This window comes from Ochotona princeps, chromosome 3 (assembly GCF_030435755.1).
Source record: "Ochotona princeps isolate mOchPri1 chromosome 3, mOchPri1.hap1, whole genome shotgun sequence".
NCBI lineage: Eukaryota > Metazoa > Chordata > Mammalia > Lagomorpha > Ochotonidae > Ochotona > Ochotona princeps.
This window is the reverse complement of record NC_080834.1, coordinates 29,040,205-29,055,750: the sequence shown is the minus strand read 5'-3', so window position 1 is coordinate 29,055,750 and position 15,546 is coordinate 29,040,205. Positions and strand designations below refer to the sequence as shown.

General features: G+C 55.6%; 1 protein-coding gene across 1 annotated transcript; it reads left to right on the top strand.

Moving 5' to 3' along the window:
• The first annotated feature begins 447 nt into the window (after nt 1-447).
• Nucleotides 448-13,669, top strand: GET1 (guided entry of tail-anchored proteins factor 1). Its single transcript, XM_004594105.4, has 5 exons — nt 448-571; nt 6,982-7,147; nt 8,844-8,911; nt 10,004-10,118; nt 13,556-13,669. The coding sequence occupies exons 1-5, from the start codon at nt 470-472 to the stop codon at nt 13,627-13,629; spliced, it is 525 nt and encodes a 174-aa protein (XP_004594162.1). The 5' UTR covers nt 448-469; the 3' UTR covers nt 13,630-13,669.
• Nucleotides 13,670-15,546: the final 1,877 nt, after the last annotated feature.

Genomic DNA, 15,546 nt, shown 5'->3' with positions numbered 1-15,546 from the left:
TGTGGGTGGCAGGGCTCACTCGGTGCGTGTGAGCAGGCGGCTGGACTGGACAGCGGAACCCAGTTGTCCAACACCCGCCTCAGGAAACGTTATTTTTTTTTCCAGTTATCAACTGCTATGAGGCCTCCTAGTTCTGGAAAGCTCTACTTTAATTTTGTAGCAAAAGCGAGTCAACCTAAAAACAATTAATTAAATGACATAACTGGTTCGCAGACAATGACCAGCTCTACAAAACCACTTTTCGAAAAACTGCGCCGGCGTGGACCGCGGCCGGGCAGCAGGCCTCTACGGAACCCCGGAAGGCCAAAAACCAGCGAAGCCGCCGCACCCAAGATGGCTCCGTCCCCGCATCGGCGCGGGCAGTGCGCAGGCGCGCGCCGCGAGTGCCGGCGCGCAGGCGCGGCCGCCGGCGTGGTTCCCCCGGGCAGCGGAATCTGCAGAGGCGCGGGGCGTCCCGGGAACGGGCGGGATGAGCGCGGCCGAGGCCGACCGCTGGGCGTGGCTGCTGGTGCTCAGCTTCGTGTTCGGCTGCAATGTCCTTCGGATCCTCCTGCCCTCCTTGTCCTCCTTTGTAAGTGGCTGCCTGGCCTTCCCGAGGCCGGCGTGGGCAGCGGTCTCCCCTGGGCCGCCCCAGGGCCAGCTTCGGACGGCCGGAGAGCGCCGGGTTGCAGACGGCAGTCAGCGTCCAGAAGCTGCAGAGTTTTCTCCTCAGTTGCGGCTTGGGGAGGCGGTGCCGGGGTAGGGGAGCGGGCGCACCTGCTCCTTGGCCGCGTGTCCGCTCGCCGCCACCCCGCTCGCTCCCCGGTTTCCGTTAGCCCCCGGGACCCCCAGGCTTTGTGGCGGGTCTGGTGGGGTGGGTGAGGCGGGAGGCTGTCGGGGTTCGGGCAACACCCACTCTCCTGCACTGCCACGTGTTGAGCTGTCAGGGTTGCTGCACCCGGTGAATGGTACCGCAAGAGTGGCTGCGAAGGGTGGCTCGGGCCCCGGCGGGCCATCCGGGGCTGCCCCAACCAGGGGCGTCCTCTGGGTGCCCACAGTGCCGGTGAGGGGCTGCCTGCGTTGGCATGTTATCCTGTGTCCTCCCGGTGGTGGTGCTCACCCATCTGTGTGTTGTATTCTAGCAGTGTGGGAGTGCTGCTTGCACAGCTGTGATCTAGGGTCCTGGGCTACGGCTAATTCTCTTTTTTTTCTTTAAGTGAAGAGCTGGGAACTTGGGGTCTTGTGTGGGTGTTGGGAGCCAGGGGGTCCCATATGAGTGATGGGAACTCAGGAGGTCCTATGTGGGTAGTGGGAACTTAGGGGGTGTCCCGTGTGGTGGTGGGAACCCAGGGACTTGCACCCTCATTTGCTGCCTCCCTGGTGTGTGAGCAGGAAGCTGGAGCTGAAGCCTTGAGGAGCCAAGGCTCCAGGTTGACACCCCGGTTTGCGCCCAAGCGGTGCCTTAACTGACCGTGCCACAGTGCCTGCCCCGTGCCTGTTCGCTTTAAGATGATGACCTGGGTCCTTAGTATTGCTTTAGGGAGTTATAGAGCTGGCCTCAGCCTGTTTTCCTCCCTGTCGTTGTTAATTTTACAGGATCCAGGACAGTTTCTCATGTCCCTTGGGAGTGTGCATGGTGCTGTCACACTGTTGTGCCTCTGTCGCCATCCAGAGCATGTTCATCTGACACTTGGTGCCCTTGGCACTTCCATGCCCCATGCGCCCCTCTCACCTGAAGGGGGGGTCGGACCGTCTGCCCTGTCCTGCCTGCCCTGTCCCACCTGCCCTCTCCTGCCTGCTTTTTGCTTCCTGCCTTTTGTTTAGCCTGTTGCATGTGGATGGGCACTTGAGTTGTTTTTGCTTTTTATTTTATTTTTAAAAAAGATTTATTTATTTTTACTGAAAAACCAGATATACAGAAAGGAGGAGAGACAGAGAGGAAGATTTTTCCATCTGATGATTCACTCCCTAAGTGAGCCGCAACGGCCGGTACTGCGCCGATCCGAAGCAGGGAACCAGGAACTTCTTTCCAGGTTCCCACGCGGGTGCAGGGTCCCAAGGCTTTGGGCCGTCCTCGACTGCTTTCCCAGGCCACAAGCAGGGAGCTGGATGGGAAGTGGAGCTGCCGGGATTAGAACTGGCACCCATATGGGATCCCGGTGCATTCAGGGCGAGGACTTTAGCCACTAGACCACGCCGGGCCCTGTTTTTGCTTTTTAGCTGTTACCATTCATGCTTCTGTAATGTTGGACCACAGGTATACCACTGCTAAGAATCTCTGGTTTCGGTACTTTAGGGTATTTACCCAGAGATGGAATTGCTGGATTGTACATGCTTAATTCTTTTTAAAGATTTATTTATTTGAGGCAGGGAATTGTCTTCTATCTGCTTGTTCACCGCTTGAATGGCCACAACCAGGGCTGGGCCAGAGCGAAGCCAGGAGCCAGGAGTTGCATCTGGTCTCCTGCAGCAAGGACCCCAGCGCGTGGGCCTTCCCAACTGAAGCAGAGTGCTGTGACTTCAGCCCCATGGCCAAGAAGCAGCTGGGAACCCTTGGCACAGCCCGGTCCCCTGCTTGGTCTGTCCTTCTGTACTGTGGCTGTGGTCTCTTAGCTTCCCGTCGGCACTGCCCAAGGTCACAGCTGCTCATCCTCCACGGTCATTTTTTGGACTTGCAGTTTTTGTTTGTTTGGTGGACATGCGGCACAGTGCGTTAAGCTGCTGCTCCAGGCCCTGGCAGTCCGTACTGAGGTGCCGGTTTGCGTCCTGGCTGTTGTGTCCAGGTGGGAGGGATCAGAAGCGGGCTGATGGGAAGAGGCCGGGCTGGTGCTTGCCGTCAGGGAGCATGGCCTGGGAGCCTGGACGTGACTGTGTGGTGAGCACACAGGAGAGATGGGTCCATCTGATCCGTGTGCAGTTTGTATGTTCTTTGGACAAGTGTCTGGTCAAGTCCCTCGCCACCCTCAACCCCCTTTTAAGCCAGGTGCCTGTTTTGGCATTGAGTTAGGAGGTCTTTATTCTGGATATTAATCTTTCTTAAGATTATTTGAAAGATAAGGCGTGAGAGAGAATGAGTGAGTCTTCCATCTGCTGGTTCACTTCCTGACTCAGGTGTGGACCGGGCCAGGCTGAGCCAGGAGCGTGGGACTCCATTCGGGCCTCCCAGCTGGATCAGGGGGCCCAGTCACGTGGCCGTTGTCTGCTTTCTCAGGCATGCAGCAGGGAGCTGGATTGGAAGTGGAGCAGCTGGGACTTGACATGGCGCTTGTGTGGAGGCTGGAACTGCAGGCAGTGTCACGGTGTTGGCCCGTGGAGCCTGACTTCTTACAGGCATGAAGTTTGAATACTTTTCCACGCTGTGAGCTGTCTTTCTTGGTGCACTGCCCCCGTGCTTCCTGCGCCCCTGCAGCCGGTTCACCTCTGAGCTGCTCAGAGCCGCTGCGTGCTGCTGGTCTGCTTGGAGTCTAATTGCTCAGCTGATAGCGAGGACGATGTGCTCCGGCGTGGCAGTGCTGTGAATAAGGCCTGTCACCTAGGCGCCTTGGCCACGCCTGCTGCAAGCCTGTGCTCTGGACAAGTCCACTTAGACGTGGGCGGGGCTGGTGCCCTGTGAGGCTGCCCATTGGTCATCTGGGTGTGGGAGGGCGCACTGGGCTCCGCCTTGGACCGGTGTCTGCCCCGTATGCCTCTAACTTCAGGCCACTGAGCGCTGTAAAGCCCATGCCCTGATTGTTACGCCGCGCAGATGATTAACCTGAGGTCATCCCAGCAGAGCTCACCCCTGTAATTGTTCAAACACGGGAAAGTAATAATGCCGTGTGGTTTGCCTCGTGGCTGGGTCTGAGAAGGCTGCTGGGAACCTGCTGGCCTTGGCGGACGAGATGCTGCCCGCATGGTCAGCGACGAAGGTGGACTCGGGGCCGTGCTCATCCGCTGCTGACCACCTGCTCCAGCTTGGAGATCCTTATGGGGACCTCAGCCACCTGCTGGGCTGGGCGATGGGCGCACGAGGGCACACGGTCCCTGGCATTACGGGTTGGAGTTCTTCTTTTGTCTAAACTGGCCACAGGGCGCTCGCTACATTTTGTGGCGATCCAGGACGTTGTCAGGCGGTGGGAGGGGCAGCTGGACAAAGGTCCATTGGGTGGAATCCGAGTCTGTCGGTGCAGGGGAGGCGCATTGCGCAGGCGCCAAGCCCGGTGCCCGGGAGCTGCACCCACTGCGCAGGCGCCAGGCGCTCCTCCCGCCCAAAGCCAGGGCAGCCCAGTGTGTGCTGGGCCTGGGGTTTGGGCCGCCCGCTGGTGTTGGGTTTCTCTCACCCTGTGTGGGATTGAGGCGAGAGGTGGACCTGCCGCAGGGAGTCTCCCCTGGAGTTCCTGCTGCAGAGCCGAGAGCGCTGAGGGCGGAGTGCCCATGCCAGCGTGCTTGCCCGTCTGCGGGCGCCCGGGGCGGGCAGGGCGCCCAGGCCTGGCGGGTTGCCCGCCTCCCAGCCCGGGCTGACCTGATGCGGGCGGTTCCTGGCCTAGAGCTGCAGAGGGACCTGCTTCTTCCCCCAGAGGGCGAGGTCAGCCGCTGCGGAGCCCTGCCCTGGAGGGACCAGGAGTGTCCAGGGCGGGGAGCCGCTGGGGGTGCCCCGGGAGGCCACTTCACCTGACCAAAGGGGACCCGCGGGCGACTGTGGCCAGGCCCTGTGGACAGGGAGGGCCGAGTCCACTCTGGGTTTCTCGGGATTTCTGCTCCTCTTGACAGGAGTCTGTTAACTCCTTTCCTGCTGCGAAGTCCTTGGTGGGCCTGACCCGGCCCGTGAGCGTTCCTTCCAGTTCTGAGTGTTCCATGACCTGTCAGGTAGTTTTGGGGTATTCCTGTAAGAAAACAGGTGTTTGCATTGCTCTACTGGAATTCAGATGTGGCCCATAATTCTGGGGCGTTTGGATGGCCACGCGTGGCTCTCCAGTGCTGGTGTTCGCCAAGTCACGAGTGACTGTTTGCCCTTTCTGGTTAGTAACTGTATTTTCATAAGGGCGTATAATGTTTCTGTGCCACTGTTCTTGGCAGATAGCTGTAAGAGGAAGGTGTCTCGGGTCCAGCGTGGTAGCCTAATGGCTAAGGTCCTCGCCTTTGACTGCGCTGGGATCCCATATGGGCTCTGGTTCTAATCCCAGCGGCCCTGCTTCCCATCCAGCTCCCTGCTTGTGGCCTGGGAAAGCAGTGGAGGACGGCCCAAAGCCTTGGGACCCGGCAGCCACGTGGGAGACCTGGAAGAGCTCCTGGCTCCTGGCTTCGGCCTGATCCTGGCTGTTGTAGCCATCTGGGGAGTGAACCAGTGGATGAGAAATTTCTCGAATTCTGCCTTTCAAAGAAATAAGAGTGAACGTGTGCGTGTGTATGCGCGTGCGCGACCTGCTTCGGATTCAAAGTCTGAAAGCTGTGCCTTCACCAAGACACTGCAGGCACCTCAGGGTGGCCACACCTCAGGGTCCATGCAGAGGGCGTCCCTGCACAGCTGACCCGGTGCCCTGGGAGACGTAGGGGCTCGGCGCTGACCCGGTGCTCTGGGAGACGTAGGGGTCCGGCGCTGACCCGGTGCCCCGGGAGACGGAGGGGCCCAGTGCTGTCCTGGTGCCCCCGGGAGACGGAGGGGCCCAGTGCTGTCCTGGTGCCCCCGGGAGACGGAGGGGTCCGGCGCTGACGCGGTGCCCGGGGAGACGGAGGGGCCCAGCTTACTGAGCTTGAGTTGGAATTGCCTCACTGTTGGTTGGCAGAAGAGACCTGTGGGCTGTGGGAGAGAAAGTCATTCATTGTGCTTCTGCATTATACCATAGACTTCAGGTACACGCCCCTGGCTTGTTCAGATATCTAAAAAAATTCTTTTTATAATTTTTATTAAGATATTTTAAAAATTTGAAATTTATAAGTGTGCAGAAAAGTGAATTTGTACAGCATGGAGAACCAGTTTTGTTTCCTGGCCCACCTGAGAGTGAGTCCTCCCGCCTGAGTCCTCCCGAGGCGTGGTGCTCACGGTGTGGGGCAGCAGTGCCCTCACGCCCCACTCGGCCTTTCCTGTGTCCTAAGGCTCAGTGGGTGTTTGCTGAGACTTTGCGGGGAGGGGGGTGCTCCCAGGGCCCCCTGGGGGGTTTTGGTCCCTTGCCCTCCCTGGCACAGAGTGCCCTCTGGCGGCCATGCCAGGTATGGACGCGTGACGCAGTGCAACAGCGAGGTGACTGACTTCCTTCCTCCTCAAGGTGTTGCCCTGGTGACGGGTCAGGCCTTTGTGCCCACTCTGTCACCAGTGTGCATGCCATCTCACCCCATGTGGCCTCTGCCATGCTTTGACTGAGTTCCTTTTTTAAAATTTCCTTATTCCTGTCACCCGACCCACAGGTGATGGACTTGGTTTTTGTTTTATACTTGCAGTGTCACTGCCGTAGTGAAGACAAATTCCCCCAAGGTACGCCCCACACTGGCGGTGTTGTGGGCTGGGATGCCCAGCCAGAAAGTGCTAGCCACCGACTGCTGAGTCCAGTGCACTCAGGGACTTGGAGCCTGCTGTGGGATAAGGGATAAGGGATAAGGGATGCCTTATCCAGGCAGGTGTGGAGTTTATGTCAGTATTGAAGTGTTGTGGGCTAAGGAGTTGATTAGCACTTGTTAAGCTGAGCTCTACAAGGAATAGGCTTGGGTCTAAAAGCACCTGGTCTTACTGGATCTGCTGGCTGGAACATTGAAGGGCTTGCACTCAGAAGCGGGCCTGGATTCTGTGCAGTGAGCAGTCGTGCTATTCGCGGTGGTTTTTTTTTTTTTTTTTTTTAGCAGGAAACTAGATGGCTTTGTCAGTGTCCATGGGCGTTTATGGCTCCAGCTTGCAGGGAAAGCGTGCAGCTGGTCAGGCCACAGAGTGGCCAAGATTCTGTGTTGCTGGCTCAGGACCCAGAGGCAGAGCCAGGGATGTGGGGCCCTCTGTCCCCACGTGGGCAGTGCTGATCCCGCTGTCCGTCCTGCCAGATGTCCAGGGCCCTGCAGAAGGATGCCGAGCAGGAGTCGCAGATGCGAGCTGAGATCCAGGACATGAAGCAGGAGCTGTCCACGGTCAACATGATGGACGAGTTTGCCCGGTACGCCCGGCTGGAGAGGAAGATCAACAAGATGACGGATAAACTCAAAACTCACGGTACGGCTGTGAGGCGCGGGGAGCCTGGGGCTGGGAGCCCTTAGGTGGGGACACACACTTGCCTCAGTGGAATGACCGTTCGTCTCTCCTTGTGTCCTGGGAGCCTTTGGTTTCTAAACACGGACGTGTGGTTAGTCCTGTTAGGTTCCTTCAGAGCCAGCGTGGTGTCAGGGGCTCAGGGTCAGCTCCTTTCTGAGAAAAACCCAGAACAACCTCTCCCAGAAGGCTTCCGGGGGCTTTGCCAGTCTGGGAAGGACCGGGCAGTGTCCTCACTGAGTGAGCTGTTGGAGAGGAGGCGTGTGTGCGGGCAGCTGTGCTGTGTAGGGAGGGAGGGAGTCAAAGTGATCGAGGGCCTGAGCTGGACTCCTGTGTAGACCGAAAACAGGAAAGGGGATTCGGTCCCGCTGGCAGGGAGTATCTGCAGTATAAAGGAGTCTCCAGTGTGTTTTTAAAGTTAAAGGATCGCACAATTTGAACTGGATTCAATTTTGAATAATTATTGAGATGATGGATGTTTTTAAAAATTCTGTTTTCCATTTTATTTTATTATTTTTTTTAAAGATTTATTTATTATTATTGGAAAGCCAGATATACAGAGAGGAGGAGAGACAGAGAGGAAGATCTTCCGTCCGATGATTCACTCCCCAAGTGAGCCGCAACAGCCGGTATGCGCCGATCCGAAGCCGGGAACCTGGAACCTCTTCCAGGTCTCCCGCATGGGTGCAGGGTCCCAAAGCATTGGGCCATCCTCGACTGCTTTCCCAGGCCATAAGCAGGGAGCTCGATGGGAAGTGGAACTGCTGGGATTAGAACCGGCGCCCATATGGGATCCCAGGGCATTCAAGGCGAGGACTTTAGCTGCTAGGCCACGCCGCCGGGCCCCTTTCCATTTTATTTTATTTATTTATTTTTTTTAAAGATTTATTCATTTTATTACAGCCAGATATACACAGAGGAGAGACAGAGAGGAAGATCTTCCGTCCGATGATTCACTCCCCAAGTGAGCCGCAACGGGCCGATGCGCGCCGATCCGAAGCCGGGAACCTGGAACCTCTTCCGGGTCTCCCACGCGGGTGCAGTGTCCCAATGCATTGGGCCGTCCTCAACTGCTTTCCCAGGCCACAAGCAGGGAGCTGGATGGGAAGTGGAGCTGCCGGGATTAGAACCGGCGCCCATATGGGATCCCGGGGCTTTCAAGGCGAGGACTCTAGCCGCTAGGCCACGCCGCCGGGCCCTCCATTTTATTTTTAAAAGCTTATTTTATTTAGAAGAAGAGATAGAGAGAGAGGCAGAGACAAAAGACAGAAACACCCGTCTCCCATCCATAGTTCTGCCTGCCGCAGCTGAGGCGCGACCAGCTGAAGCCAGGAGCCTGGAGCTGGGTCTGTTTTGTGGGTGGGGGGCCCAGGGTCTTGGAGGACTGTCGCTGGCCACCTCCCAGGGTGTGCTTCAGAGGGAGCTAGGTCGGAAGTGCGAGTGGAGCGCAAACCCAGGCATTGTCCCGGTGGTTGTGGGTGTCCCAAGTGACAGGCTCACCGCCACACAAAGTGCCTAAGTTATTGACATATACTGAGTGACTATTCCGCTTACATTGGAAAATACTTCATAAGGACAAATAATATTTCTGTGCACAGTACATGCATATCTTCTTGGGTTTTCATGGCTTACCTAATTATTTTGTTGTTTTTCTTTTCAGTGAAAGCACGGACAGCCCAGCTAGCCAAGATAAAATGGGTTATAAGCGTTGCTTTCTACATCCTGCAGGTAAGCGTGCTGTGCTGTCATCCTGGGCACGGACATTGGCATGGCCTCCAGCGGCGTGTGCTGCAGGCTGGGCACTCAGGCTTCTCCCGTGGCCTGGCCAACGTGTGACTGGTCACCGTGGTCTGTGCCTCTGTCTGAGCAGCTGTGCCGGGCCCTGCGGCGGGCAGCTGGCCGGACCTTGTGTCTTCTGTGATGGTCAGGACCTTGACTGCTGCTTGTCCTCGGTGCGCTCAGCAAGCACCTGCAGGGAAGGGCCCAGGCTCTGCTCCTCGTCTGGAGAGTTTGTTGTGTTGTGCTGTGCTGCCCCCGGAATTCCTCCCGTTTCTGCTGCTGTCAGTGTTGGCTGTGCCGCGTCACCCACTGGGCAGTGGCTGCCCATACTGAACTGCTTCCACGCTGGGGGTGATCTTCCCTGAGGAAGAATATGTAAGCCAATACGTGCAAAACCCCCAATTTTTAGGAGTGTATTTAAAATCTCATCTGCTGGGCCTGGCGTGGTAGCCCAGCAGCTAAAGTCCTCACCTTGCATGCGCAGGGATCCTACGTGGGGACCGGTTCTGATCCTGGTGGCCCTGCTTCCTGTCCAGCTCCCTGCTTGTGGCCTGGGAAAGTAGTTGAGGACGGCCCAAATCCCTGGAACTCTGCACCCACATGGGAGACCCGGAAGAGGCTCTTGGGGCTTCGGATTGGCGCAGCTCCGTCTGTTGTGACCGCATAGGGAGTGAATCAATGAACGGAAGATCTTCCTCTGTCTCTCCTCTTTGTATATCTGACTGTCTTAGCAGCCAGGGCTGGGCCAGGCCAAAGCCGGGAGTCCAGAGCTAATCTCATGTTTCCCGTGTGGGGCTTAGAGACCCAGGTGCTTGAGCCGCGAACCACTGCTTCTCAGTGCCCACACTTGTAGGAGCTGGCGTGGAAGTGGGCGCTGGGACTTGGGCCTGGCGCTCTGCCAGGGCACGTGGGACTGCGGAGTGGCATCTCAGCACTGCACCGGAGCGCTGCCTCTCCTGGGGCGTTTGACGAAGCCGGGCCCGAGGCGCGGGCTGCCTCGGCAGGGGCCGGGCCGTCTGCCTCACCTTGGTGTCTTTCCAGGCTGCCCTGATGATCTCGCTCATTTGGAAGTATTACTCCGTGCCCGTGGCTGTCGTGCCCAGGAAGTGGATAACCCCGCTTGACCGTCTGGTGGCTTTTCCTACCAGGGTGGCAGGTAAGACGGCTCTGAAAGCAGCCAGAGGCTGGATGTGCCTCTGCGGACACGCGTGGTGGAGGCCCAGGGGGCCTGTGTCCTGCTGTGCTCCGTGCTTTGAGGTCGCGACTCCACGAGGCCTGCTGTGAGGAAACTGGGGTCTGGAGGAGTCCCTTCCTTTGTCCTGTGTCAGCGCAAGGCTGAGGGGCACAGCTGTGGCGTGGTCCCAAGACTGCCCTGGAGCCCACGCCAGTGCTTGGAGTCCTCGGCCATGGATTGGCAGTGTGTCTCTCCTGCCCTCGTCCGGTTGTAGAGGGCCTCTTCGTGGCATCCTGCTGTTGGCCAGGGACACTCCTCTCTCTTTTAGACATGAAGAGTAGTAGTACCTGTTTTTGTAGAATGATTGAAAAAACATGCATGAATTTGCGAAAGCCCCAGTAGCTGTGGATAATTCCCCTTAAAGAGGTGTTTTTCTTCACCGCATTCCCCACCTGTTTTAACTACAGTTAAGGCCGGCTGGCACACAGTGTTTTAGGCCCGTGCTGAGTGTCACCTCGTGAGCTGTTTCCCTGTGTGTCTGTCTGGGTTGCTGTAGGACAAAATACCACCAGTTGTTAGCGTACAAACAGCAGGATTCATTTCTTGCAGAAGCAGAGTCTAGAAGTACAGGCTCAAGGTGCTGGCAGCTGCCATGTCTGGTGACACGATTTTCGGGCTTCTGGGGCGCTGGCCTGGGGCCTCTCTGAGAGCACCCATGCCACTCATGGGGTCTTTGCCTTCAAGACCCCGAAAGGTCCTACCCCTCACACTTCGCTGTGAAGGTTAAGGCTTCAACACAGGAACTTAAAGTAGTTTTTTTTTTTTAAGATTTATTTATTTTTTATTGCAAAGTCAGATATACAGAGAGGAGGAGAGACAGAGAGGAAGATCTTCCATCCAGTGATTCACTCCCCAAGTGACCGCAATGACCGGAGCTGAGCCAATCCGAAGCCGGCAACTAGGAACCTTTTCCGGGTCCCCCACACGGGTGCAGGGTCCCAAAGCTTTGGGCCGTCCTCGACTGCTTTCCCAGGCCACAAGCAGGGAGCTGGGTGGGAAGTGGAGCTGCTGGGATTAGAACCGGTGCCCATATGGGATCCCAGGGCGTTCAAGGCGAGGACTTTAGCCACTAGGCCATGCCGCCTGGCCCTTAAACTAGTTTTTAAAAAAATTTATTTATTGTTGTAAGGTGGTTTTGCAGAGAGAAGAAGCAGAGAGGTAGATCTTCCATCTCCTGGTTCATTCCCCAAATAGCTACAGTGGCTGAAGCTGAGCCACTCTGAAGCCAGGAGCTCTTCTGGGTCTCCCTGGGTGCAGGGTGCAAGGCGCAAGGTTTTCCCAGGCCATGAACAGGGAGAAGGATCCGCTGTGGAGTAGTCAGGACATGAACTAGTTCCCGTAAGGGATTCAGGCGCTTGCAGGTGGAAGATTAGCTTGTGGAGCCACTGTGCCAGTCCCAAAACAATTTTTAAGATTTATTTGTAAGGTAGAAATGTATTTGTGTACTGGTGTACACACACACACACACACACACACACACAAATATACCACCCCTCATCCTATCTAACCGCACACCTGTCACACAGGCACACACACTGTCCCATCATGTCTAGTCTCTCTCTCACACACACACACACACACCCCATCTTACCTAGCTGCACACCTGTCACACACACACACACACACAGGCACACACACACTGTCCCATCATGTCTAGTCTCTCTCACACACACACACACCCCATCTTATCTAGCTGCACACCTGTCACACACACACACTCCATCCTGTGTAACCACACACCTGTCACACACACACCCCATCCTATCTAGCCACTCTCCTGTACACTCACACCCCTTTCCCTCACCCTCCATCCTGTCTGCCACTCAGATGCCTGCAGCAGGGGTGCTGGCAACCCACTCTCAGCTGGGTGGTGGAGACCTGAGACCTGACTCCTGGAGTCGTTGTGTCTGCCCTCCAGGGTGTGTAACTGCAGGAAGCGGGGCTCGGCAGCAGGGAGGCGCTGGGACACAGGGCTTCTGGTGAGCACTCGGGGCTCGGCCCTCCGTGTTTGCGTTTTGCAGGGAGGATGCAGACGCTGAGACGTTGAGACTGCCTCGCCAAGCCTCAGTAAGAGCTCGTTAGTGGCTGTTCTCAGTGTACTGTGTCAGAGGTGCTGCTTTGGCTGTGCAGCAGCGTGTGTCTAGGCCCTCCTGGCGTGCTGTTAGCGTGTGCTGCAGTGGGTGCTGTGCAACAGCGGGGTAAGGTGCCTCTCGGACACCACAGGACCAAGTCCTACTCCACTTTTTGTTTATTAAAGATTAATTTGTTTATTTGAAAGGCAGTTAGAGAGGGAGGACCAGAGCTCTTCTGTCATCTGGTTTGCTCCTCAAATGGCCACAGTGACGGGCTGGGCCAGGGTGCAGCCGGGAGCCTGGGACTGTGCAGGTGTCGGGTCCAACCTTTGGGGCCATCCTTCACTGCCTTCCCAGGTGCCTTAGCAGGGAGCTGGGCTGCACATGGATCGGCCAGGACTCAAATCCGCACTCACAGGATGCTGGCATGTCAGGTGGTGGCTTAACGTGCCGTGCCACAACACTGCTCACTTTTGCTCCTTTCTCATCCGGATTTCTGCTGTTGCTGGCTCTGGGAAGCACCACACTGTGGCTCAGGTACCTGACTTCTGCCCCGGGGGCGGGGGGAGACTGCCTGGATGGAGTTCGGGCCCCTGGGAGTTCTTCTCCCCTCTCCCCTCCCCAGGAGACCTGCCTGGAGTTAGTTCCTGGCCCGCCCGCAGCTGTTGTGGGCATTCAAAGCAGCACACTGAACATGTGTCTCTCTCTCTGTCGTTCTACCTTTCAAATAAATAATAACTTTCTTTTCAAAGCACCACAGCACCCAGGCTTGTAGCAGTCTGGTTGTGTTTAGTAATTATGCTAGAAGCCGATTCCTGTATGAGAAGGCACCATGGTTTGAAGGCACCAGGCCCTCTGCAGTGGTCCCAGGGGAACGGCAGGCTACCCTTGCAGGCGCCCACACGGCCTGTAGGCCCCTTGCAGTGCTCCGGGACAAGGGCTGCTCTGCCCTGTCCGTTTTCAGACCAGCAAGTCATGGGTGAATACTTGCTTATGAAACCTTTGTTATGCTTACTTGTGAGAGGAGAGGCCCGTTCTCTTGCAGTCCCCTAACGTCACACGCCCCCCGTGAGGAAAGGGGCATCCCGCTGTGTCTGGTTAGGTGTCGTTCCTGCCTGGTAGAGAATGCGGTGCTGTGAATCTATTGTAGACAGTATGATGAACTTGAACCTGTGAAACACAAACCTGGTCTCTCTCAGCTCATAGCTCTCAGGAAGAAGCTAAGGCTCAAGTCGCCCGCAGTGGAGGGAGAGGGGCCGGCCTGCTCACGGTGTTTCTCTGCTTTAGGTGGAGTCGGTGTCACCTGCTGGATTTTAGTCTGTAACAAAGTGGTGGCTATTGTCCTGCACCCTTTCAGCTGAACACCAGGAGAGGAGTGCAAGCGGGGGCTGCTCAAGATCAGCTCAAAGACCTGGTGTACACTATTTTTTTTTTAAATAACAAAAACGCACAGACTAATTTTTGGTTTTTGTTTTTGTTGAACCTATTTGTTCTTGGACTTCATATGCGAGATTCTTGTTTGAGAATCTGGGTTTTCTCCACTAGTCACTGAGCCAGAGGCTTTCTGACGTGGGTACACAGGTCCTAGCCGGCTCTGTGAGCAGTGTGAAGCACCCCGCGCTAGCTCCCGTCCTGCCTTGTGGCTTGAACCTGACCTGTTCCGGCTGGATTCCTACCAGAGTCCATCTGACAGCCTCAGCACTCCTCAAGACTTAGAGGTATTTGAAATTCAGTTTAGAAAGGAACCTAATTTTAGTATCTCTACTTGAACATTTGTTTTTTCATCTTCTGTTGTCCAACTGAAAGAATGACACTAGCCCAGCTGCTCCTGTCTGCGATGCCGCGGGCGGCCAGGCGCCTGCCGAGCTCTGTCTTCTTATTGGAAGCTGTTGATTTTTCACTGTTACACTGTTTATAAATGTAAGACTGCAGTGTGTTGTCTTATGTTCATATTTGTGATTTGTATTTAAAACATTTCAAATGACATGTATTTTGTAAGCGTTTAATATTTATGCCCTGTAGAATGGTTTAACAGAGCCACGAAGCAAGCTGGGAGGCCTGACTGAATTAATGTGGGCATTGTCTGTTCAGCTCACAAAATGTAATCCTGCTAAATCTACCTTTTAAAACACATGTTTTAACATTAAAATCCTTCCAAGAGCTTGTCTGTGGTCTTCCTTGCAGCCACTTAGTGGCCATGAGCCGTTTGTAACTGACCTGTGGTGTCGAGGTGTGGGCACACCAGAGCTGAGCCTGTAATCCGACTCGCAGAGTGTTCGGTGATATCCGTGCAGTTCTAATGCTGTGTATTCCTTAAAATAACTTGTTTTGGTAGTTGTAAAACTTGAAGAAGCGCACTGCTTGTTTGCTGCTGTTGCTTTTCTGTCAGCTGGTGAAGAAGGGTGACGGCGAGAGGGGCTGGCCCCGGGTGGGCTGGCCCCCTGGACCCCGCCGCCCCTCCTGCCTGCTAAGGGCTCCTTTTGCCACTGCCTGGGGTGGCTCCGGGATGGGCAACCTGGGCTCCAGTGGCACTGGATGCAACCCTCGGGCCGCCCGGCGTGCTCCAGGATGGGCAGGGAGACCGGGGTATCACACAGCTGAGGGAGAGCAGTGAGCTGTGAATTCACGCCCAGGTCAGGACTTACTGCCGAGGGACAGCCCTGGGAAAAGCCACCAGAAATGCAGGTGAGGAGTGACTGCCAAAGGACTCCGAAAGACAAGTCCACTGGATTTGCAGGTAAGTGAGAGGACTGAGACCTGCTGGAATACCAGGTTGCACATGGCGGCTTACCTTGCTACACCACAACACAGCTGCCAAACCGTTGTTACAATGTTAGCTGCAGTAATGGCTGGTGTATTTGCTTTTCTTAGGATGTTTATTTTCTCATAGAAGTTACTCTCTGGTGTTGTTCCATTTCACCCAGAGACTCCTCGGAGCGTTTCTTGCAGGCCGCTTCGCGTCCCACTTGTGCTGTCTGACTTCTCTGGTCCCTCTCATCTTTCAGAACTTCTATTATCTGACTTTTTGGGTAAGCCATCCTTGTGAATGTGAAGTGACACTGAATGGAGGCTTTGATCTGGTTTTTCCTTGTGACAAATGGTTTTGAACATTTTAAATATTTCTAGGACACTCGTATATTTTCTTGGGAGAAATACATATTTACCTGTTTTTAGATTGGAATGCTTTCAGTTAAAAGATTTTTTCTTTTGCATATTCTGGATATGATTTTCTAACTTCCAAGAGTTTTCTCAATTTGTGGGTCGCTTTTTTTTGGTGA